Below are 26,784 nucleotides of genomic sequence, written 5' to 3'. Positions count from 1 at the left end.
GCTCAGCTGCTGTTCTGTGTAGCTTTATATGTAAAAGTTTTCTTCCATGATTTTTCTTCCTTTCATACACAAACATTTGGATGTTCATTAGTTTTTGCAACTTATTTTTCAAAACCCATAATCATGTATGTAAGAAAACATGCACAGTCATCTTACATTTCGCAGCAAATATAATTTATGACATATTATATGACATACCCACAGCAACCCCCACTTGAAATGAAGCCGAAATAAAAGCTGTGAGACTACGAACGAGCATTATATGATAAAAGGCGCAGAATACTTCGGAGCACACCGTTGGAAGTGGAAGTGGAAGAAATGGAATAAACGACCTAAAAACGGACACTCTAAATTCAATGATTTCATAAAAAAAATCACAGCATTTGAATCACTTGCCAGCTCCACCTTGACAAATAGAAAAACATCTGCCTGCAGTTTCAGTTTGGCATTGAAATAGATATGAAAATAAATACGACATGTACGGTATTCAAGGCTTTTAAAAGATCTGGATGCCAGGGTCTTCTCGCCTTCATTGTCACCTCTGTCTCTCTTAGTCTTTCCTGCTCAAATGTTCAGTCTCCCTCTTTGTTTTGCTCCTCCAGTTCAACTCCCCTAATTTCTCTGTCTCTCCATCTGTATTTGAAAACAGGTCAGGTAGGCTAGCCACCTGTGTTACGATGTAGGTCTAAAGCTGCTGAACATCTGGATGTTTCCCTGCTGACCTCCCTCTGACTGACTCGTTCCCCTGACCAAATAATTGGTAGCGAAATAATGAGGTGCTGGACCATCACCGATGGGGACTTGACCTTAATTTACATCTATGCACAGCTGGTTAGTGTTAGAAGAAGTTTGCATTGGCTATGCACACATGTGAGTGCACATTTAAATTAATTCGCAATAACAGGGGAGCCTCCATCATTTCGAGGACACTTGTTTCTTAGCGGCATGAATACAATCCTTTTTACAAACACACCAATGTATGCACACAGACATAGGTGACACTTCAGTTGTTTGTCGCAGCCTTGTTAGACATTACAGTGTCTGGGTCCCATTTATTCTTCACATTGAGGTTTTCAAGGTTGGCTATAATCTAAAAGAGAGATTGATGGCATCTGTTAAGGCGGGCGTCCATTCGCAATCTTGAGGAAGTGTCAGAAAGCACATTTGGCAGGTTCCCTTTGGCACACAAACTTGAGGTTGTCCACTCTACTGGATCCACTGCCACAGCAGTTCTCTTTAGTCTCATGCCTGATGTGTGCAAGACAAATGGCCAAATGTGGCATTCTGCCAAGTAAATATTCAGCAATATCAGCTTGTGATGTACCTCAGTGTTTCAAAGTTTTACTTGCTGATATTTTTAATGATGTGAAATATCCAAATGAAATGAAGACAAAATGAACTCAATTTGAGATTTCAGTTTTGCTTTGTGCCAGGGAGGTTATATTAATTCCAGATCCTGTGTATCATGTTGGATGTCACAGTAAGTGTATTGTTTCACTTTCTGTTGCCAACACACTTTATGTGTTGCTGTTCACAGATTTATCTTACAGATTTGTGTGTTAGCTCACCAACACTAACACTGTGTATTGTAAAACCCCTAAACACACTAAATCTGTCTGCACAGCAGCTAATTTTGAATTGCAGCATATGCCTTGCTCAACTCAAGCACCTGTTGGAATATTTTTTGCTAATTTATAATTAATTTGCTATGTCAGGTCTGATATCTTAGCAGGAAGCAAAGGCCTCTGCTTCTGTTTGTTTCTCCTGCTCACTGTGTTAGATGTTTAGTGTTTTCTACGCCTGGTACAATAGATACGATAGTTTTGGAAATATATCCAGACATTGCTAAAAAGTTGCAGTTACAGGTTTGCACATCATAGAGAGTGGACTGATGGCCTCGGCAGAGGTCTCCACTCTCTATAATGCCCTTCTATGGTTCTCATGTCCCCCACGCCATGTTTTGCTCATTGTCTTTTTAATTCAAATTGGCAACATTTATTTTTTGAGAATCACAATTGTAAACCAACTGCATTTTTGAACGCTTCAATTCTTGTATACAATGAAGTCTATTCATTGTAGGATTATGGAATCAGTTGTATTTCCTCCTTCACGTCACCATTTGATTGTGTGTATGCACGCTATTTATTTTTGCTCTCTCTCTGTTTCTCACGTACAAACTCACGCGAGATATACTTGCATCAGAAAGGCTGTTGGTATGTAACATTTGTTGTGGTGTCGACTCTCCCGGCCCTCAGGGAGTGGCGATCTGTCAACGGTTCCTTTGTGCACCCCCCCCCCCACCCCCGCACACACACACCTCACCACGTTCATAACTGTGGTTCCTCTCTCTCTCTCGGATCATTCTGGGACCAGAGCCCTTTTATGTTCCAGTCCGGATGATAGATTTGGCGTCTTGTGTCAATTTCTGAGATTCAGCTAGCATGTTGTATGAAATAAGATCACCGTAAGTAATGAGGGATTTATTTAATTGTAATGAGATTTTATGTTTGTGTGTTTGGTATTTTGTTTAAGGGAGAAGCCTCATAAGAAAGAAATTGCCGGCAGCATGTAAATCTATGTCCACACAAGTGGATGTCTTTTTAAAAAAAAAAATTATATCCTTTCACTTCTTATCCTGATGACCCTTTTATCACCACAGCTCTGTAGCGTTCTTACTGTTTATTCATCAGGATTCATGTTACGTCATTTGGAACCTCAGGGGCCCTAGCTACACTGGAGGCCTCATGTTAACCCTCTCCGTGTCACAGTCAGATCACTGGTGTTGAACAACAGTTGGTGGAGCCAGTTACACTTATCTGTAGAAAAACATGTTCTGTGTCTCAATCAATGCACTTCAGTTAGTATACTTACATGTTAGTATACTAACTTGTGTAAAGCGGGAATTTGGACAGGTTAGTGTTGTCTCAAGTCGCTTATTCTGCACCTCATGACGCAAACATATCTGCCAGTTTTGTTTGGTTATTATATCTGTGTTTTTGTGACGCCTGTTTCACTGACACAATAACAGCATACTGGTACTTAAATGGACACTTTTGCGTTGACGTGCTCAACTTGTTTTTGTACTGTTCGGTGTTCCTGCAAGAGCTGCAGCTTTCTTGACCACCGCAGTTACAAAATAAGTTGGTGGCTCCTCCCTTTCCACTACGTAGCCATGATGGTGACTGTTAAGGGGGAAAAGTTTCATCCTCAATGTGTTGACCGGTGCGAGTACACCATCTGCGTATTCATAGTGCAGTGCATGTTTCCATACATGACAGTGCGAATGCACCTATGCGCTCAATATAGTAACTGTACGGGCACAAGTATATGATTTAAGACACAGGCATGGACATAGCAATCTTTAGGTCACTCATTGATTTCCGAACGGATGTTTTGAAACAACTGCATTAGCTGTGATACGCTGCAGCACCTGTCAATCGAGTCAAATATCTTCAAGAAACCTCATGTCTCATTAAACAATAAGTATTTTTCCTGGACATTTTTTTCCAATCTAAGCAGCAGTGAATGAATACAAAGAAGAAATTCCTCTCTTAAAAGTCATTGGAAAATACCCCCTTTTGATTTGTCTTAAACTGCTGAAGCCACACATTGACATTGGTTGCTTTAAATAATGTCTTTTGTATTTGGCTTTTGAGCATTGCATTAACACAAACCTGATGAATGTGAACTGTCTGTATAAACTTCTCCATATTGGCCTTCACATTCTGCACACTGTTGGTATATATGTATAAGTGGCCTGCTTTTCAATAATGGTTTCAATACATGTACACCAAGCATTATGTTGAATGTCACCACATAATCACAAAAATTGCAAACTTTTCATCAACTCATTATTCCAGTAGTAATTTCCAATGAGTCCGCTATGTTTTTTAGAGCGGTATCTATTATAGAAAAGTGGCGACGTCATTCCTGGATTCCCCCAAAGCATAAAAGTACTAAAACCCTGTTTTATTTTATAATAGATTGCCTAATCTACATAAGTATGGCAGATTACCTTGGCAGAAAGAGACAGAGGAACAAAGCCATGATCATTTATTTCCATCCTGTCTCTGTGTGTGTCAGAAACCAGCTCAGCCTGGATGGGTTTAGCTGGACACATCAGGGACACTAAAACACCCTTATGTAAGTGGTGGTCATTTAGTGCTCTGCCTAAAATAGCATTTTTTTTTGTGTTTGTTTGGGTGTATGTTTGGGTGTTTGTGTGTGTGAGAAAGAGAGAGGGAGAATGAGTCCCGCAGGCTTTCTGTGTGTGCATAGCTTGTCTGAAGAGTGTTTGGGAGCCTCATCTGAACGCTTTTGACCCAGTAAAAAAATATTCAAACGGGACGGAGTCGCGTTGCTGAACTTCTCACTAAATGTTAATGTGTGAGTGTTTGAGAGAAAGAGAGTATTATAATGTGCTTAGATGACACACCAAACAAATATATTTTTCACTTCACAGTTAGAAGAGGTCAGTTTACACTTGTCAACTTGCACCTGTTTTATTTACCCTCGACCCCCAAGTGGCTTAAAACCTCTTTACAGATGATGCTAACTCACTGGTGCCTGTACGGATCGCGCCAATGTTTTTTAGGCTTTTTGTATGTCTCTTTTCAATCGGCTCTGGAATACACTCATTCATTGTAAATAAGAAGTGTTGAAAGCAGAAACAGACTAGTAGGAGATAGGCTGAGAGACTGAGAGGGAGAACCAGAATATATCACAAGATTTGAAAAGGTTTGTAAAGGGATAAAGGCACTGAAAGAGGAAAGAGGTGCAGTCAAAATAGAGAAGGATGAAGAATTTACAGCAGAGCGGCAGCAATAACGAAGGTGTAAAAAATTTAGATGAGAGATGGAAAGCTTGAAAGGGAATCGGGGAGGAAGGACATGGATAATGTACTTCTGATTTTCCCTTTTTATATTTGCACATGCCATTTAAAACTGCTTCAGATCACACTTACCTCCCTGTATTGCTTGTGTCTGAATAAACATATCTGTTTCCCCCCAACAATGTGTCAGACGCCTAAACATGTGAAAGAATTGTTCTTGTAAGTTAATGCTAAAAAAAAGTATTGAAGTAGATTTAGGTAATTGCTTGAAAAGTCAAGCTGAATATTTGGCCAGTTTGCTCTACAAGCAAAAAAAGGAACTCAAGGTCCACTGGCATTCATCCGTTCTGTGGCTATCAGCTGACCAATCATAATCATGCAGATGAACAGCTTGGCCATTAAAACCTGGCTCCTCTCACTATTACTCTGCTAATAAATTCATAACACAGCTTCCTCTGCCATCCCACCATCCTCTTTTGGTGCCATGTCCGTAGTATTTTAATTTCATTAAGATTGAATATGCATTTTTGTATTTAACAAGGGAGGAAATCCTTTTTTTTTCTTTTTTTTTTTAAATATGTGCGACTGCTTGCAATCTTTGAGAGCTCTCTCAAAGAGCACAACCTTTTTCAGCCAAACTGTTTGCTATGAATAGTCAGTTTTTTTCATGTGTCTCTGATAAACTTGTTTAAATCCTGACTATTTGCTTCAAATCTGTGTTTTCAGTCACATGACCAATGAAATAACCTTTTACTTGGACAGAATGAGTGAAAATGACTGTGCTTCATCCACAGTAATACATATTTGTCCATTTATTTGCTGGTTATAGACTGAGCAGCTCCACAACAGTGTGTGGCCTGTGGGGCTGTATGTAGAAGATGCATTTGTGACCTTTCTGAAGGAGATGGGGATAAGTCATTTCTCTCCATTTTCCAATGACACTGCTTGGCTAGACATATTTTGATTCAGAGTTTGGTTCCACAGACTAAGATGATTGCGTCCTGACCTTCTCTGCCTCTAATGATAATAGCTTTAAATGGCTTGACCTTAACATATTGAGATATGTTTAAATAACAGACATGTTCTGTGTTGTACTGTTTTGGTGAGAATCAATCATCTGGATAGATCCAACCCCTCGCTGACCTTCTCATAGACCTGGTCTGGACACTGTGGTGACCCCTGACATATCCTGTCATGATCCACCTGGCGTTAGAATGATGGAGTATTGATCTAAATTTACTGTTTAATATTAGCATGTCTGAGTTTATGATGCACACACACACATGTAGTATTGTTATGCACATTCATCTCCTTCTCGGGTGTAAGGTAAACGGTGAAAAAAAGTTCTGGGTTTGAATGTCTGTAAAACCAAAAAAGGTCAACCTCTTGTAAAGCGACATTGAGAATAAAGTTAGTGATCAAGTTCAGTGTCTAAAAAGGCCCTTGTGCATCTTCTTCTTTTTTCTTTTTTTTTGAAGGTCTCAAGTCATTCCTTGATGGTCCCTGGGGAAAGTACCCTCAAGTTCTGAGAGCAGATGATTCACGATCTTGCATTTACAAAACTGGTAGTCGTTTTAGAGCGTTGTTGACATTTGATGTTGCTTTCATCCCTTCCCTCAGGAACACCTATCAAGACTGTTTTCCATCATCTTTAAAGGAGCAGTGTGAGATTTAGTGGCATCTAGTGGTGAGGTTGCAGATTTCAATCAACTCAAAAACCCTTCCCACTAAGACAATCCACAGTGTCAGCAAAACTCGTGAAAAGTTTCTCTCTTGAATCGGTGTAAAAAAGGGCAAATCTTCTAGCTCCCCCGCTGCCTTTCCTGTACCTACCCCCCTCTCATTCCCTCTGCTATGTTTTTTTTTTATGACACCTCTTGCTGTGTTTGGAAAATGATGTAGTCATGCCAGCTTCTCATATCAGCTTCATTAGTGAGATGATTAAAAAAAATCAATCTTTTCCTTCCCCGACAGCGTATGCTGCACGCTGTTTGTTTGTGAATTAAAGTTGGCACAGGGGTTTATTTGATTTGATTATTTAATTCCTTCTGAACACGGTTTTATGAGACATGCTGCAACAGAGACTGAGCTTTCAATTCTTCTTCACTGATTTTATTAGTTTAGTTGTGTTTGTCTGGCCCTCAGTTCACATTTCACTTTAATAAAACCCAGGAAGAAACAGGCGGGAGGCCGGCAGGGAAGCAGCTGTGGATGAGGCTATATTTGAATTTGTGTGCGTGTGTCTATGCAAATTTGTGCGCGTCTACATGGACAGATTAGTAAACTTGTTGTTCAGTCTATTGATTTACTGAGATTGTTTGTCCTTCCTGAAGCCACGGGAAAAACAGCTTTCAGAACACTTGCCTTGTAGCCTATTCAAACATGTTTACAGACAGAAAGACACAGAAACAATATATTGCAAAAATATATCTGCATCCGCGTTCGAATGTGTCTGTGGAAAGTCACGGATCCATCAATCCGTCCTCGACAGAGAGTAGTGGAAGTTGGGTGGATGCGCCGATGGAAAGAACAAAGTCTGATGTATTAGTCAGAGTCCGTGGGGCTCCTCAGGAGCAGTGAAATGGATTTTGCTGAGCAGCTTCTTGTAGCTCGTCTGTTTCTGACCTCGGGCTCAGTGCTGCCATAACTGTCATCATTAAAGCCTTAATGGGCCAATCAGCACCGTGCCAGGCCAAAGGCGTACCCCTCTCGTGTTCACAGCTTCACAGCGCTGTGTCTGTAATCCTTTCTCCCCATTTGTCGTTGCCACTGCATGTCTGTCTCTGATACTCTGTTTTAACGTGCAATACAATGTTATTTTATCAGTCAGATAACATGTAATTACTGAAAGATTAAAAGATCATTTAACTCGTTTTCTTGTTTCTCGTTCTCAGGCGCTTTCTCACCTGAAAGTCCGGACCAAGGTCTGAGGGTTCACATGTTTGTTATATTTCATCCAGTTAGTTATGTTGTAACATTACAATTATGTGAGTGCACGAAAGAACTTTGAATGATTTCTCTACAACCTTTGTGAACTACGTCTCCATGTACTTGACACTGATTGGTTTGTAGGCGGATGTACATCCGACATTGGCGTGCGGTCTATTTGGCCGACATCCTTTTTTCATTTGAATGGTAAAAAAAACCCGAATTAATAGATACATTTTGTTGCCATTATAATTGTATTATTATTGCATTACTACCGGCACTTATTTTCCATCTTTAGAAAATAAGTAGTACGTTTTTGCATTTTTATGCATTTTTATCAAATTGACTAGATTTCATCGGACCAAATTGCAATTAAATACTTTGTCTTCTCTTTCTGTGTCCTGCCACGGCTCATTTCTACTTCTTCCCCACTTCCTTTTCTCTGGTTTAATGGGTGAGGCTGCCTCAACTACCTGCAATTGGTCTGAAAGTCTGAACCATCGAAAAACTGTTTTCACATTGCAAACAAAAATTCACTACGGACAGATCAGCGGCTTCAAGGTCATTAACAATGTGGTCCGAGTGTGAGAGAGAGAGAGAGAGAGAGAGAGAGAGGGTGGTTGTGTGTGTCTGTCTCTTTATTGTAGGACAAATGGGTAGTGCTAAATGTGTATGGGAAGTGAGGAAGAGAGGATCAATAATGGTGGTGAGAGTTGGGCCAACAAACACATCATCCTAATCACCCCAGACCTTAAGACTACACCAACTCACAGTCCTGCCAGTCTCTCTCTCTCTGTGTGTGTGTGTGTGTGTGTGTGTGTGTGTGTGTGTGTGTGTGTGTGTGTGTGTGTGTGTGTGTGTGTGTGTGTGTGTGTGTGTGTGTGTGTGTGTGTGTGTGTGTGTGTGTGTGTGTGTGTGTGTGTGTTACAGTCAGCAGATGTGTATGCAGATGTCAGCACATGTTTATTTATTCATCAAAACCTTTGGCTCAGAACATACGTTCCTTCCTCTTATACACGGTTCATAGAACAGGTAAAGTTACAGGATAAATAGAGGAATCCAAAACTTCAGTGACAGGGACACTATGTGACTGTGTGTTTGAAACTCTACCAGGTAACTTATATTCTTCTACAGGCTGGTGCCAGCAAAGGAAGGATAAAAGGTTAGGACGACCATTAAGCTACTTCCTGGATTAGAATTCAGCCTCAGTGCACAATATTTTGTTCCAGGGAAAAGGGGTAGTCTAAGCCAAAACACTGATGGTGTTGTAAAACTTTTTGTCTCTGGAGCATCAATATTCCAGCACTAGATTTATGGCTTACATATGCAAAAAACCTGCGCACAGGATAGTGCTTTGTATTCTATATAATCACCACACAAACCACATTTCCTTTTGCCTCTTCCCTCCAGGGTCCTTGCAGGGAGAGCACCAGAGGAGGCTGTACAAGGAGCTGCTCGCTAACTACAATCGATTAGAGAGACCTGTGGTGAATGACTCAGCTGCCATCCTGGTGGAGCTGGGCCTCACACTGCTGCAGATCATAGACGTGGTGAGAAAACAGTCATTTATGCCAGACCCAAATTCATTGTGTGTATATATGGGTCTGTGTAGCTCCAGAGGGAATCATTTTTAGTTGTTGCTTCCTGCTTGGGTAAACCTTGGGTTTGTTTTGAAATGATTAGAGCAGCTTTAACCAATCGGTATGCGCCGGGACTGTACCAGTGCTGCAACTACATTTAGAAAAACACACTCAACTTCAATGTTATTGTAATAACCCACCGACACTGTTCGCTGATAGGTCCACCCTACAGAGCGGCTGAGTGAAGGTTAATATGAGCTGCGTTTCCAGACTATAATCATAGTGATTATAATAAACTGAAGCTGTGAGCACTAGGAGGACAAAAAGCTCTGTTAACGATATATCAATCGTAACGTGGTCATTAATTACTTAATGACAAAGATATGCCATGGAAGCAGGATATTTTACAGTTTAATGATAAACTTTATTGTCAGTGCATTTAAACGTCGGTATCCACGGTATCAGTGATACATCCAGCAGTGGGTTTGTGCTCTTGAAACAGTGTTAAATGATGGCGGAAGTAATGCACTTCCGCTGTTTCACTCACTTCAGTTACATAAGGGCCCGGTTGGACTGGCACACTTGCATTATCACACATGCGCACACTGGACAGAGATCTTCATAAATTCTCTTTTTCTGTTATTGGGTTTAACTGACACCTTGCCGGTCTCAATTCCTTCCCCTCTGTTTCATGTTTCATTGTCTCTGCATTAATCCAGATGTTTTGCATGCACGTCTTCTTACAGCCCCACTGAGGCAGTTTGGGGTTATGTGTTTTGCTCCTCAGGAGCAGTTGCTAACAGACCTTATTTATGTCCTCTGTCCACATTTGCCCATTTTGTCTAGACTGCAGATAAGAGATGTCAAACTCTCACCCTAAGCGGCTGTCCTGATAATATTTGTGTGTTTAGACAACCGACATGTCCCAATTTATGTAAGCCACAATCCCTTCCCCTGTCCTCCAGTTCGTGACCTAGAAATCAATCCAGGTCTACTATCTTTCATGGCTTTGTAAAGTGTAAAAAAAAAAAAAAAGTCGCAGGGGGCCTTCAAATGAAGCCTAGACACATTAAACACCAAAGATCATATATTACAACTGTCAGTCAGCTCGTCCACAGTGTTAGTGCGTTAAATGCACTTGAGTTTTACACCAGCCAGACGTCTGCTTACATTTGTCAGAACAGACAGATACGACTGTTTGTGTGCATGTGTGTGTTTTTACTGCAGGGGCTTCATGCTTTTCACAGAGGGGCAATTTCTAAATGGTTTGTCTGTGTTCCTGGTAGTTGTTGTTGTGTCTTTCGTCTAAGAATGGGCAAACGATGCAGGTTTTTTTTTTTTTTCTTCAGATTCTCTAAAGCTTCTAACAGAACAAGTAACTTCTACTTACAAACTGCAAACTTATGTGGTCATTATTCGGGTTAGGTCATGATTTTCAAATACTTGCATAGTCATATATAAAACTCATTAGTGGACACGATTATCGTCCTTCCGTATTTCCCCCGTTTACCAGCGCCTGGTTGTAATGTGTTACTCTCGTCAGAAGGTGGCAGTAATGCAGCCAAAACCTTGTCTGTCAGCCGCCATTAAACAATGTGAGGAGAAGAACAACACGTTGCAATCAGGTGCTGGAGTTTTGCAGCAAACAGGAGAAACATGCAAAAACGACTACAGCTGTCAACAAGTTCTGCGTGGAACTCCTTCAAAACATAAATGGAGACGAGGTGCCGCGCAAACTCTGCAGGTAAAGCAAGCAGATCGGCAGTCTTCCACAGCTATTCATAATCATTGAAGTGAAGCAACGATCAACGGTCCATCCACTGATCAATAATTTGCAGTGGCATAAATTAGTTCATAGCCTTAATAGTCGATCAAGTCAGAGCAATTAACGAATAGTATTTTTGCTTGAAATGCCCACACCTAGTCATTATTCTGTACAAACAGGACAGGGTAGAGGATATTTGCACATCCCTTAAATGGTTGAGAAAATATGTTGGGGGAGTAGAATAAACATTTTTACTATTTGAGCAAGACACTAAAGCTTATTTGCCGATTCAGTCAGGCCAGCAGTTTAGATACGTAGGCTAAATAGAGTACATTTCTAAAGTGAATACATGTAACTGTTCGTGGAGCACAGCAAGGATGCTAAGTCAACCTTACCGTAAGGACTGAGTTTCAGGTAAAAGCACACCTTTCAGTCCACATAAAGCCTCTTTCAGCAAAACTGAGAATGCCTCGCCTCAGTATGTGAGATTGGTTTGAATTATGTAGCAGTATTTGGTGTGCTGAGATCCAGAGGTGTACGAGTACACTGCAATAACAGTCAACTAATTTATTCATTAGACTTAAAGTAAACAGTGTTGACCTACCGGTGGCTTCATGTACAGTCAGCTACTCGGTGTCTCAAAGTAAATTCTGTCCATACAAAGACTCACAAGAATACACAGGCACGGAAGTGTTTGCATGTCATTCACTGTGATTGCAGAAAACAAAAGATAAAGGGCTGCAAAGAAAATACTTTGCATGCAGCAGAGATAAACACAAACGTTTGTTTATTTGACCGCTTACAGATATGACTGCATTAATTCATTTGAGGTTCCCATTTCTTTTTGTTGCAGCCGACCCAGTTCAAGAGTACTAACTACTCCTATTTTTGGTCGTCCGTCATGATAGTTAAAGTGCTGTCTTTCACCCTCTCCTCCTACGTTGATGTAATTTCAGGGTTATGTTGTGCTTCCATGTGTGTCTTTCCTGGCTGAAACTCATCTTGCATAATGTGTTTGAAAAGCTGGTTTTCACCAGTGGTACAGATTTTTGGAGGTCCTTTTGGACAGACTTTTCCTTCTAGTCAACGTTTTCCTACCTCGTCCACTGTCCTTGTTTTTACCGAGACAAAGCTTTGGCATATATCACCGTTCCTCCCCAACTGTTACTTGCTTTTTGCCAAAAGTATCTCTACGAAGGTGTGCCAAGTGTCTCGCCCGTACTGCACCTTCAAAACAATGTCAGCAAACTTGAAATGCAGCTTTTGTTGGCTGAACTGCTTCACATGGACATCATTTCCATCCTTCTGCTGCATTAGTTAGTGTAGTAGCCTGGACAACCTTATCATATTTCCAAAGAGTCTTCTCAAGTCTTGCACCTTGCACATTCGTCAGTCATTTCTCAAAGATGTCGTTTCAGAGCTCCTTGTTATACAGCCAGATTCGGTTCAGAGATCACGGCACTCTTTGATACTTTTTAATAAAGGAACTGACCGTCCTCTCCAGTTTTTCAACTTGAGTGACGGGGGAACTCAAATGCAATCACTGGCCTGCAACAACTGAGGGACCAATTCTGGCATCAAGGTGTGTTGATGGTGTTGAGGACCTTGATAGTATCCTTTTTCTGCCCTTTGACAAGGATTGCATCACTGAGATCAGCATCATTCCAGCACTTCAAGTACAAGTACAGTGGGAACAGGTCTACTGTGTACACTGACCATCCGGTCTACCATCCTTCCCTTGATTAGTGAAGATTTCGATTTGCTTGGCTTAATATTCATATGGGTCCACTTGAGGTTTGAATGGAGCTTCTGTGCACCTTCTGAGTCATTATAGGCTTACCTCAGTATTTTTAGTTTTTAGAACTGGTTTTCCACTACCTATTGATACCAATCAAATAAAATCGTTCTGGAAATGCTGAAACGAACAGTCACATAGGCCAAATATATGACTATTACTGTAACATACAGTGCAAAACTACAAGCGTAGCATTTTTGAGGCAATAATGATGGACCATAAAATATTATATTTCAATTTGATTTGAGAAGGTAAAGTTTATTGTCAGTCTATGTATTGTATATGTGTTCACTGTGCTCACAATGCTGCAGGCAGTCTGCCGTTGTGACCTTGAATAGACGAGCAAGGTCCATATTTTCATGTTATACATTTTATATGACCCACAATTCTATTTTCATCATTTCACTGAATTGTTGATACACACACACACACACACACACACACACACACACACACACACACACACACACACACACACACACACACACACACACACACACACACACACACACACACACAGATGGATACAGGTAGATGAATGGTCATTGTGCATCAGTTTGCATTGTTTTATTTTTTAACAGCCAGCATGGAATTTTCCAGTTCATCACCACTGTTTAAACCCTTTAAAAGGGTTTTGCAATTTGCTAAATGGTCCCCACTTGTGAAGAGCTCCAACAGAGCTATACTTGGTTACATAGAACTAGCTTTTATAGTTACACAAAGCCTGCTTTGTTCTTCTTTCAAAATGAAAAACAACTGCACTGAGTTGCTGATGATGAAGGCCTTTTCCACATTATTAAATATGAATTGGTTTGGTTGTCTTCTCTAATGGAGAAGAAAAGTTCATTCCCTGTTTCTGTCCTCAGGATGAGAAGAACCAAGTGCTGATGACCAACGCCTGGCTGCAGCTGGTGAGACAAACTTTGAGAAGGGCACATTGTCACCAATTTAATGCGCTCTAATTATATTTTTATGGCATAATTATCTACTAAAGACTCTGACTATGTTTCACAAATTACAAAAGCCACAACATTCGGGCAATGTTGATGATATTGAATTTTAACTGAGCACATCCGGAGAGACGGTTCATTTTTTAATTAATTGCGTAAACTTGCTCTCAGCCTATTCTAGTCAATTCAATGTTTATTATACATCCAGTTAGTCCAGGAGTCCAAGCTATCTGTAATTATTTTCAGAGCTCACAATTTTATGGTTATCAGTGTTTGTTCTAAGGTCGTCCTGGAACATGTCATCCTGGAACAACCACACTCATCCATGTGGATGAGTGGGCACGTACCACATAGGCAAAAATGCCCTCAGTAGCCATGTTGTTGATTGGTAGCATTAGCTCTGCATGAAATAAACTGCAACTATTTTGCTTTTAATGGAGCTTGTTTTCATGAAAATGATTGCAGGCTGCTACATTTTTGAAGCCATGTGCTATGTTTTCATGGATCGAAACATTTTTCCATAATCAGGCTTTTCTCCATTTTTGATCGTTTGAGAGTTTCTATATAATTTTGAAAACAATAATAATGCAATATATATTTACCTTTCCATTGACTTGTCCTTCTTGGCAAGATTTCACCCTTTATTTCCACGAAATGTACCTTCATCTTGTAAAAGTTAACTTTGATTAGTTCACTTAGTCATTGCAAGTTATAGGTTTTGCAGAGCACGAGGGTCATTACAGTTGTAAAAATGTCACATCATCTCAAACTCTTAAAATGTCTCTGTCTCAGTACTGGACAGACATCTACCTGAGCTGGAATCCAGAAAAGTACCCCGGTGTTCAGAACCTGCGGTTTCCTTCAGACCAGGTCTGGACGCCTGACATCCTCCTTTACAACAGGTCAGTGCTCACCTCTCCTACTCATCACCAGCATTACCAAAGTTGAAAAGGTTACGACCTTTATATTTTCTTATGAAATGATAAAATAAGGTCATCAGCTGCAAAATAAACACACCTGTCAGAGACATCTTCTCTGGCAATATTTATTTTTGACGAGAGTGAATGAAATGTTAGTATAATCCTTTATACATTGCAGTATTATTATTATTATTATTATTTTAAATTTAATCTCCAGAAACCAATGCAGTTTCAGGCTTACTTTAAGCCAATGTGATAAACACACCCAATCAAATACAAACGGTGACAGAGGTAACAGAAGGCAATGGGGCTTTTTAAATACCGAAAAATTCCACTGCATGCACTTATTAGACATTACTCATTGATGAAAATTATAAATTGGACAATAATACTTTTTTTTTTTAGAAGGAGAATGGCCCAAGGGACACAAAATATTTTAATGATTTAAATTGTTTGAAATCATTTTAAGCTCCCTTCATCATCTGGCCTGAACAGAATCTCAACTCAAACTGTCATCTGGATAATCAAGTCACTAATGTAATAAATGAAAGCTAATTAGGAGCCATTCTTTACATTAAACAAAAATAACTGTTTTTTTTAATATATATATATAAATATATATATATAAATTAAGGAGAGCTACACTAAGAGCTGAAGTCAAAGTCTTTACTTTTATGAATGAGGTTGAGCGAGCTGATTGCATTTTGTGATTTAGGTCAGGTTGGTGCTGTTTGCTCATCCGCCGTTCTTCACGCTTGTGTGCGAGGCTTCCTCGGGTCAATTAGAGATGTAGGCTAGTTGTTTTTCTCCAAAACAACTAATTGGATTGCGTTTGCATGCTTGAGTGAGCGACGGATGTTCAGAAAGACAATGACACAGTTGAAACGTGTGCAGAATATTGTAAAAGGGACGATTGGAACGCATAAAGGGAAGTTGAAAGATGGAGGTGGATGGAGGGAGGAGCCTCGGATGTGTCTCTTCATGCATGCCTGTATTTCATCTTAGCGCACACGCACTAACAACAACATACCCCAGCACACACATCATCACGGGGAACATGAGGACAAAGAAAGGTTTGGGAGTATTAACCCAAATTTTAAAAGCTCAGTTTCTGGAACCGCAAGGATTACCCCCCCCCCCCTCTCTCTCTAATCTCTGTGCTCTGACCCCTCTCTTTCCCCATCTCTCTGCCTTTTCCCCTCCGCCTCCACTCCTCCTCTCTCCCTCCGCCCCCACTCCACCTTCCCATCTCTCTTTTCATCTCATTCTATTTGTCTCCCCTCCACCTCTCTTTCATAACTCACTGTCTCGCTATAATTTCACTCTATTCCATCAACTCTTTCTCTCCATATTTTATCGTTCCCATCCCTCACCGGCTCCTCTTTATAAATCATCCCGTCTACCCGTCTTTGGCTGTCAAAGTATCAGCATGTTACCGTCACCCTCCTCTTCCAGTCTACCTGTCTTGGCTCTCGACCGACTTCTATTGCGCGGTGTATGACACTGCTACTTGCTTAAATCTGTGAAAAACAACAATCCGGTCTCCTAAAAAAACAACTGAAGCTCTCACTAATCTACTTTCCCAAATTCTTTTTGCAGTTTGTGTTCACGGTAATGTTTATTTTCATGCTGTACAGAAGGCATAATGAGAAGGTCGTGTTATAGTACAATATTAGTGTAGTATTGGTATATGATATAGTATGCTTTTGTTTAGGTTTCTAAAAACATTTAGCTATAAAAAAAAAAATTGTTTTTAAAAAAAGGCGGTAATTAGACACAGCAAGCACTGCAAGTAAAGTTTTTAAGTAGAAATATATTAACTGAGAATATAATTATTTTCATTGCAAACAAATTTTCTCTTACAGTTTTGTTAGTTTTGGTCACAGAATTAAAACCTTTGCTTTCAAATCAAAAACCTACAAGTTGAGTTGGATGTAGTTGGCGAGACATGCTTTAAAACGTGGCAGCTCGGCTTTCACTTTACAAACTGTAACTGTAAGAGCAAATTTGTTTGCAATGCAAATAATGATATTCTCAGTTTATATATTTTGACATACAAACTTGAGTTTTGATTGCAGTGTGAGAAATTTGCTTTCATAATAAAGACACAAAAATACCTTCATACATACACACAGGCTGCAAACTGAAGCTACACCACCTGCTCACACGTACTCTGTCATACAATTACAGGCAGTAATGGCACAAACACACACCATTACACAGTGGTTCATCAGTGCGCAGCTAATAACACGCTAGTCTTACTGTGTTGAATAGCAGATGTATTCAGACTCATTAGCATGCTACTCAGGCAAGAGCTCGGCATAAATCCATCTATTCACTTCTATTTTTTGAATATAAAATTAACAATCTTTTGGAGTGGTGAGGTCAGTAATGTGTGTATTCAACAAAAAATAATATGTGATAAATCATTCATTTCATATCGTCACGGCGTGAAGTCTCTCTGATGTTACTCTTCATATTTTTAGCTCATTGTGCTGACGCTGACCCACCCTGTCTCAACATGATGTTTCATGCAAGGATAATCTATACTGAGAGTCATGGATTTACCATCCAGACTATATCCGTTCATATTGCCTGGGGAAAATTTGTTGTTATTCACCATCTTTGCAACAGTTTTGTGCTTTGATTGCGAAATAACATTTTCCAGTTCAATAATTACTGCGTCAAATGGCTAACAACATGGCTCAGACCTTTTATTTTTAGTCTCAAGATATTCATTTAGAAAAATGTTGAATTTTGATATTCAAAGTGATATAGTCAAAACAAGAACAAATATATTTAGCTTTTAGTGAGACAGAAGCTCCCACGCATAGACTGTATATAGAAGTGGACGTCTGACAAGTGAGGCCAACGCGAAAGTGCCATAAAGGGTTGTCTCCAACTTCTCATGAAATACAACGTCAATTCATTTAAAACAAAGATAAAGATAAAATTTAAAAAAATTAAATATAACAAAGTCATTATGACATCATTCAAGTTTTCTTATTAGTTTTCTGGCGGTCCATCTGAAAATAATTCCATCCTGAATTAGATATTAAGCCTCAAAATTCTGTATGTTTGGGGGCGTGTTGGTTTGATTGACAGGCCTGTGGTGCCGTCAGGTTTCCGCTATCGGTGGGTGGAGTCCAGTGTCCTCGGGTTCCTAATCAGATTGAGTCAGACCCACTGCTCGCCCCTCACCAGCTTGTTCAAATATGGTCACTTCTGGCTCCAAAATAGCAAGATGGCGACGGCCAAAATGCCAGACTCAAGGCTTCAGAACAGCAAGTCACAAAATAACGGGTGACATCACGCTAGGTTGCCCTCGCTTCATTGACGAGACCTAACTGTAAACTTTATGTTGACGTCCAGCTCGGATAAACCACAGACTGAATCCTAATTCTGTTAGTAGGGAAGGCAGATGTAGAACACAGACGGACCACTGTGATGGGCCATGAACACAAAGGGGCATTAATTGATTAAATGGACATGGATTTTGTTTTCATTTATTTTCATTTTGGATGGACATTGGGTGGATTCTGTGATCACTTGAATAAACAATTTTCATGGGAAATAAAATATTCACTCCTTTCAGGACTGATGTGCATGTTTTCAAAGTGCATGTTGGTGTGAAACATGGTTTGTAAAGAACCCAAGAAGAAGTAGTGACGGAAAAAAAATTCTATGAATTGTTGGGTAGGATCAAACCCAAATGTTTCTATAACAATAGCTGAATCAGTGCAACCTGGTATCACACCAAAACTACATGCTTTGGACACTAACTGGATACTCCCGCCCCGTTTTCTTTGCCTAGGCATGAAAGATAAGGCCTTTGGTTTAGCAACCAAATACCACATGGTTATATAAGGATTTCTTATCTAAGGTAAGAAACCCATCCAGAATTCCTCATATGTGTATATACCTCTGTTATCCAGGAATAACTATATCCCACTAAACTGGAAATATATTGTACGTCTTGTCTGCAGTTTCCTTCATGTGACTGCAGAGCCTTAAGGCTGTCAAACAGAATGCCTAATGTCAGGACGCCCCAAGGCTGTTCAGTTGAATGCTACAATCGTGGAATAACGTGCATGGATGGATAGGTCTTTCTTTCAGGAATCTGAGGCACTGATCTTTTGTATCTCTGAGCTGTGCATGGTTAAAAGCGTCAGGGTGTTATCCTCTTCCACTGGAGAAAAAAAAGAAAAGAATCATGTCTCCTTTATTCTTTTCTTTCAGACTTGACAAATTTAGAAAGAAAAAGTATTTGCATAGAAAAAATGCCAAAGCTAACGGAAACAAAAGTATTTTGTTGTACAATTTGTTGTTCTTTCAGCCTGTGTAAGCTGATGACAGGCAACAATCAAAAGTATTAAAAGTTAAGGTTAAGTCTTGTTTTTTTGGTGCATAATATTGTGATATTACATATTCTCCTTTAAAGATAAGTGTCTTTCACACGTTTCTCACGGTATGGTGATAGTTTATTTCACTCTGCGTGGTTCTTTCTCTGCCTCGGACTCAAAACTTTGTGACTTCTTTTTGTCGTTGGCGTGTTTGTGTGCGTGTGTGCACAGCAGCAGGTGTTGAGTGAGTCTGGTGAGTCATGTCCCAGAGTGCAGGAAGCTGTCATTGCCACCATTGTCACTGTCGGTCAGTCTCTGTTTCCCCTTCGCCCCACTCTGTCCACAGTGCTCTTTCTGCAGTGTGTGTGTGTGTGTGTGTGTGTGTGTGTGTGTGTGTGTGTGTGTGTGTGTGTGTGTGTGTGTGTGTGTGTAAGAATATGTTGTACAGGACAACCACTTCCTGTTCTCCCAGGGATATCACCTGTCCAGTTGCATACCTTTTTTGGTCATTTTAATGTGTACATTACAAAATGTTTTTGGCAACAGAATCCTAAAATATGTTGTCTTAATATAATTTACAAATATATAACAAATACAAAAAAAAAAACATGTATTGATTAGAGAACAGCTGTTTACGGTGCATTTCTATCTTGAAGCAAACCGCAATAAATAGAAGGCTGACGTGCAAAACTCATCTGGCACATTTTTGAAAAAGAGTCTTTTGGTGCTTGATCTAATTTATACTTTACAGAAAAACACACAAATTCCCTGTGTTTTCCACATGGCACGTGTGATCACATTTTTAACACGTTTACCGCATGTTGCAACATATGATAACATGGGGGGGGGGGGGACATATGTGGAAGTTTTCACATGGGAGTCTACATGGGCTTCACATATTACACCATGAAAATGTTCCTAAACCATGTTTCCCACGCGCAAAATATATGTTTGCACAATCACATGTGTATGCTGTCATGTGATCACGAGGTTTTTACACGTGACATTAATGTGGTTTATCTGTAAGGGATCTCGTTTAGATAGCTGTAAGTAATAATATATTGTGCATGTACATTGTGTAAGAGCCGAATGTGATAAACTGTTATGTTTTCTTTAAATCAATCAACCAATGTGACTATTGATGGATGCAGGGCGAAAGAGGAAGATGTAGACGTCTAGTAAAACTCTTAAATGGAAATTTGCCATTACACATTGTAATGAACAGTGCGCTCTTTCCAGCACACACACACACACACACACACACACACACACACACACACACACACACACACACACACACACACACACACACACACACACACACACACACACACACACACACATACACAAACACACTTCAGTACATTCTCCGCTGTGATGTGTGTAAGCGCTGATTGCAGGAAAGCGCACACATTCCGATAAAGTAAGGCCAAAGCTTGAATAATTCATCAGATGTCTCCACTTTGGCAACCCACACATCCCTCCCCCGTAACCTGGAGCCTCAGCTGATAGCAACAGACACAGTGGAGAGATAAATTACAACACTTAACCCTGCAGAAAGAAAGGTTAATCAGTCAATCTGAGAAAAGGCAGGAACAAATGAAAAGGGTCCATCTCCAAATTCTGTTGAGATGCAGACCTTGTTCTTTTGTCTGGGCTGAATCAGGCTCCAGGATGTTTCCGACGCACGGATGTTATCTCGTTCTCGGGCACTGGATTGTGTGTGTGTGTGTGTGTGTGTGTGTGTGTGTGTGTGTGTGTGTGTGTGTGTGTGTGTGTGTGTGTGTGTGTGTGTGTGTGTGTGTGTGTGTGTGTGTGTGTGTGTGTGTGTGTGTGTGTGTGTGTGTGTGTGTGTTGATTTGTGTGTGCGTGTATGGGTGCATTGTGTGTGCCTGCACACAGAGCATTTAGAGTTCAGTGTGTGGGTTTGAACTTTAAGTTTGTGTGGGCTTGGGAAGTAAAATAACTGTCAAGATTTCTGAAGGGCTTTTATACAACATGGCCTAAAGTGATGAATGTGGTAATAAAAAGTAATAATATGTGTATAGTGTGTGTGTGTGTGTGTGTGGATGTCAGGGGATGTTCATGTAACAAATAAAAACTCTACTAAATGACTGCAGGCCTCAGAAGAGGGTAATGCTTCCCCCTTTTGTCCTCAAACCCACCCTTGTTTTTCTCTGTTTGTGCGGGGTTGACATTTTGCTCATGCTATGCATTTTACCAGTATTGTTTACCTTTCTGGATGTCCCTCACTAAGTTTTTTTCTGACGTAAACTCGAACTGTTGCAATATATTTGATTAAATAGCTCAATGGTGATATTGCAACGATGTTTTAGAAATGATTATTGCTGCTTTCACAAAATATTTTACACGATGCAATTTTAATAACTAATCATCAGTAATGTAGATGTAATGACTAAGTAGGTAAAAAGCAAATAATGGTCAGCTACAACGGTCTGGTGAGTTCAGAAAATGACATCCCATTATGTCATGATGTTATGATATCCCAAATTTAAGATGATATTGAGTCTCATCACAATATTGATCGTTTAGTTTCTTTCATTCACAATGTTCACAATTTTTTTTTTTTACCCACAGCAGGCTGGAGAAGACTAAATATTTAAATATGAACATATTTATAACAATAATATGGTGAATGGATTAAAGGCTGCTGCTAATTTGTTGCCTCCCCATCTTTAAGTTCATAGATATTCACAATTCCAAAGAGGTTTTTTTTGCTAACCCTTTGACAATGTTTTGTCCATTATTTATATTACTTTTTTGGAACAAAATGTGTTGTTTGTTTTCGGGTAAACTGTGTTTAACAGTTGAAGCTTCTCTCATAAAACTGAAATTAGAGGCTATCTGAGAAATGCTCCTGTTCTCTAAATGTTGCATTGTTTTTGCAGATGACTGTCCTGTGGAGGTTTTTATAATTTGGCCTCCTTGCAGACTTTCAACAAATGAGTAAAGAACAAATATAAAACCCACTGTCTGGTTGATCGAAATAGAAAAAGAGAGCCTTGTTATGCAACTGTAAATGGAAGCATGTAATCCCGATAAAGATATTCAATGAAATAACATTAGTTTATTTTATTGAGAGAGAAAAGGAGGTCAAGCCAAAAATAAACAAAGCACAGTGACAAATTGTAGTTTCTGCATTTTGCTCAAGAGTCAAAGTATTTACTGATCTGAGGTGACTCGGATCCCATATGCTATAATAAAAAGTGGCAATGAAGAATATACAGTACTTTCTTCCAGCTCATCGCTACAGTAAAAAAAAAATCAGTTTGTATTGTAACTTTGGGCATATTCTGTAAATTCACTAAGAGTTCAGACCTCGCTCTTGCACTTTATTAAGAATTTCACAGCCTCACCAACACCAGAGGAGCTAGTCTTTAATACTTAATGAGAGTTCAGCGCAAGTACCAGAGCTATCTCAGGCTAACTGTTTTTAGGTTATGTGCAGGCATTTTCTGTACTGCGAGTATTTGTCCCATAGTGTTTAAAGAACACTGACTTGTAGAAAATACACTTTACCTTTGTTTAATTTGATATACTGATTTTTGGTGCTGTACCGGGAGTCTAGCAAGTGCATCTGCAAACCCATCTCAGACTTTAAATGTTTCAAACATTACTTATAAAAACGTTCACAGCTGCCCTTAAATCATTACAGCAGGCTGTGAGATGCAGAACCTTGAACGATGCATCGGTGGTGTTTTCTCATGTCACTGATTCCTGTTACTGCGTATTTGACATGGTGATCACTTCAAGCTGGATTTCACCTGCATTTTAACTTTTTTTTTAAAAGTATGTGATTTTTAAAAATCAGTCTTAAAGTACGGAAATAACTTTAAAAGAACTGAAAGAACAATTTTGAAAGGGCCACTGAAGCTTCATGTCAACGTCAGTGTCTATTTTCTTTGGCAAAGCTTTAAGGCCATTATACAGAGCAGCAGTAGTTACAACAATCGAGATCTATTCTCACCAATGTGATGTATGTACATCGACATTGTTTTAAGACATACTTGGAGAAAAAAAAAAACATAATTTGACGGGTAAATCAGATATGATCTTAAAACTAATGCCATCCCTACAAAGACTGTTCTCATTCATTCATTTATTTTAACCACATGTAGAGACTGTTTATATTTTAGCAAACATTACAAAAATTATTCTTTTGTGATTTCTATCGTCACAGTTTACGTGTTATTTGATGATGAGTCTTTATTCAATTTCAAATTTATATGGCAAAAAAAAAAAAAAAACATCTCAACAAAAAAATACAAGCTGATTTTTAAACATTTTAAAAATGCATGTACCCATTACTGTTTGTTACCGTCTTCCAGTGCGGATGAGCGGTTTGACGCCACGTTCCACACCAACGTCCTGGTGAACGCGTCGGGTTACTGCCAGTACATCCCCCCGGGCATCTTGAAGAGCACCTGCTACATCGATGTGCGTTGGTTCCCCTTCGACGTGCAGAAGTGTGACTTGAAGTTTGGCTCGTGGACGCACAACGGCTGGCTCCTGGACCTCCAGATGCTCGATGTGGACACATCCACATACATACCCAACGGAGAGTGGGATCTCGTGGGTAAGAGAGGCTTTACGCCACAGACACAGCCTACATGATAGATGGAAGTTGTGATTGTATACTTAAATAGTGTATTCTAAGTCATAATCTCTTTAAAGAGCTGTCTTCAGAGATTTCTCCATTTATACCCTGAATTGAGATGAAAACACACTTGCATACTGCATGAAACTTTTACTGCTGGATTCAGTCTTCCTTGATGTTTGTGTTCCCCTGCTGAATACATCGAGACCAGGCTTTGCCAACTTCCTCTATCCAAAATGAAATCAAATGAGTCACTGTCATATAAATGGTTTTCACTGTGGGACAATATTTGGATGAATGTCGCTGAAGTGGGAAAGGGGCGAATTTTTGGATGACCTCCCTGGCAGGGGGCTTCCAGCTGGGACAGAGCAGAAGAGGATCCCAGTGCTGGGGCCCCCCGGGGTGATGGTTAGCTGGAAATGGGTGTCAGACAAGACCAGATGGCATTGCAACAGAAATGTTTGACACACTGGCAGGCATGTCGCCAGGCCATATGTGAGTATGGCACACCACATCCCTAGGGTGGGAGTTGAAGGTGAGAAAGTTCTACTGTCAAAATAATTTAGCCACTTTTTTTCTTGATTTTGGCTTGCGGAACATTTTAATACAAAATAAATTCATGGCAAAGTGCTGAGCCTGGTCTAACTCAAGATTCCCTCCAGTGGAACGTTTCAGGGTTTCGGAAATATGTGATTTCAGTGATTTTCTGGAGTGGGGCTTTCCTGGTATTGTCCATGATATATTCATCTTTTCTAATTTTTCTTCAATCTACTCATCCATCTATATGGATAGTTACAGTAACCTTACAGTTATTAATTACAGTAATTTCTCAGATGGTATTCTGGTATTTAAATCTACCAAGTCACTTCTTCAGTTCACAAAAACACTGTCTGATTTTCTCCCTCAGGTGTGCCCGCCAAGCGTAATGAGCTGTACTACGATTGCTGTAAGGAGCCCTACCCTGATGTGACGTTTACAGTCACCATGCGCCGTAGGACTCTCTACTATGGACTAAATCTGCTCATTCCCTGCGTGCTGATCTCTGGCTTGGCCCTGCTGGTCTTCCTTTTACCTGCGGACTCTGGAGAAAAGATCTCGCTGGGTGAGAGGGGATTCTGAACACGCATATTAAGTTTATTGCAGATGTAGAAAATGTATAGCACAGAAAACCAGTCGGTTTCATGTGCTTTAGATACAGTCTTAACGTTACATAGTTTGTCCATGAGAGAAGTGTATTTACACTCTACACTGTTGCTCAGTATAGTCTTCGTCACAAAAAGAAAAGAAAAACATTTATTTATGTTTAGTGTGGTCAACATATTACTATTATTGGATTATTTTTTTATTTTTTTGAACTCCCAATAACTGACATCTGCCTCAAAAGTCCAACATCGGTCGAGCTTCATGATGAGATAACTGCTTAAATGACTTTGCTGTGCTTAACCTTTAAAACATAAGCGCTGGGTTAAAGGTAAAAGAATATTTTAGATTTTCTTTAAGTACAAGTCTGGTAGAAATTTTTTTAAAAACTCTCATTTATATAATTATAGCCACAAATATACATTAATACATAAATGCACTAACATGTACCCCGGCATGTTTGTGGATGCATATTTGTCTACAAAAACATCCTTATGAATCATATTCCAAGCCCACGGATACATGCATGTCAAACCACCTTGGAATAATTGAATTCCAAAATAAGAGGCTTGCCGCTCAATCCACTCTTATCAGTGCAGCGATGTGATGAATAGCTGTCTGTCTCTGAGCACTCGCAAGTTACAAAGGCAGAATGTTTTAGGGATTTCTGGAGCTGTAACCTGCGTTGGACACGATAAGAGAAGCCACCAGCCGACAAATGCTTGTAGTCACGAGAACATAACTAATTACGTCCATAAGTAATTTCCGGGAATAATTTCTTACAACAGTGATGTCATCATTACGTTTACGCTCATGTTTTCTCTCCTTGTGTCTCTCTCGATCTCTGTCTCAAGGCATCACTGTGCTGCTCTCGCTAACTGTCTTCATGCTTCTGGTAGCAGAGATCATGCCCGCCACGTCTGACTCTGTCCCTCTCATTGGTGGGTTATATTTCTGTCTGTGTGAGTACATGTAACATTTTTTAAGTGTGTGCGACTCAGAGGGAGCGAGCGACGCTGGCACGCCTGAGAGGAGAAGTCATCACTGCAGATGACATTTTTTTTTTTTTTTTTTGCCAGACAGAAGACTTTGATCTCACCGGAGCTTTATTCTTCATTACCGCTGGTGCTGGTTTACCTCTCGTGAAAATCCGCCAAATATAAAAAATAAAAAAAATGCTCCTCAGAAAACAGTTAAACTAGTTTCAGTAAACAACAGTGACTGTAATAAATCTACACAGACATTACGGGGACGCTGACGGTCTTTCTGACTGTTGACTATTTCTCGTAATTACTGAGTGCTCTCAATGCCGGCTTCTCCCTGACCTCGGTAAAGTTATATACTCTCCTGAAAGAAAATCATAAATAAAACGCCGTCTCCGGGTCTGGCTGCGCTTTTGTCTGAGTAGCTCGAGGGTCTCTGATTAATCCTCAACACCTTATACTAGGATGGAGTCAATTGGCTGGCCATGACTAAACTTGTCGGCACCGTTAATAGGCTGTGAAATGTCTGATTCTCAGAACAGAAAGGAAATGTGGAAAGACGAAGTGATGGATGAAGGAAAGAAGGGGCCGAGAGTCAGGGGCAGGGAGCATCTACTGGGGCTTCATGGAGGAAGTGAAGGGGCAGACATGTTAGGAAGGTCAACACTTGTCATTCAACTGTCATCACTGAGAGCTCACCGGGCCTCAAATATAAGAAATGTGTCTTTTTTTTTTTTTTTTTTTGTGTGTGTGAGTTTGTGCTTACATGCTTTAAATAGTGACCACAATCCTGCTTGTTCTCTGGGTCAAACTGCATGACAGTTGCTGAACATGGTTCTTTATCAATGCAATGATAACTGAGAAAAGCTTAATCTGTTTTAATTATTCCAAAGACCTGGACAGAAGGTCACATTGGACACTTTTAGTACCC

General features: G+C 39.9%; 1 protein-coding gene across 3 annotated transcripts in view; it reads left to right on the top strand.

Moving 5' to 3' along the window:
* The window catches only part of LOC138618644 (neuronal acetylcholine receptor subunit alpha-7-like), a 34,412-nt gene that overhangs the window by 3,923 nt on the left and 3,705 nt on the right, over window positions 1-26,784 (top strand). The window contains exons 2-7 of one of the 3 annotated variants that reach the window (XM_069694521.1): window positions 9,170-9,309; window positions 13,766-13,810; window positions 14,642-14,751; window positions 23,462-23,709; window positions 24,638-24,832; window positions 25,725-25,811. In XM_069694521.1, coding sequence (XP_069550622.1) covers window positions 9,170-9,309; window positions 13,766-13,810; window positions 14,642-14,751; window positions 23,462-23,709; window positions 24,638-24,832; window positions 25,725-25,811 — 825 coding nt within the window. Of the gene's footprint in view, window positions 1-9,169; window positions 9,310-10,950; window positions 11,084-13,765; window positions 13,811-14,641; window positions 14,752-23,461; window positions 23,710-24,637; window positions 24,833-25,724; window positions 25,812-26,784 lie in introns of those variants that run through there. The other 2 variants (XM_069694523.1, XM_069694522.1) reach the window with 2 other exon arrangements.

This window comes from Brachyistius frenatus, unplaced genomic scaffold (genome assembly GCF_029030835.1).
Source record: "Brachyistius frenatus isolate BFR_SWC_R1_liver_20210118 unplaced genomic scaffold, ASM2903083v1 Contig_17, whole genome shotgun sequence".
Lineage (NCBI taxonomy): Eukaryota > Metazoa > Chordata > Actinopteri > Embiotocidae > Brachyistius > Brachyistius frenatus.
The sequence above is the reverse complement of the archived record's forward strand: the minus strand, read 5'-3'. Positions and strand labels throughout refer to the sequence as shown.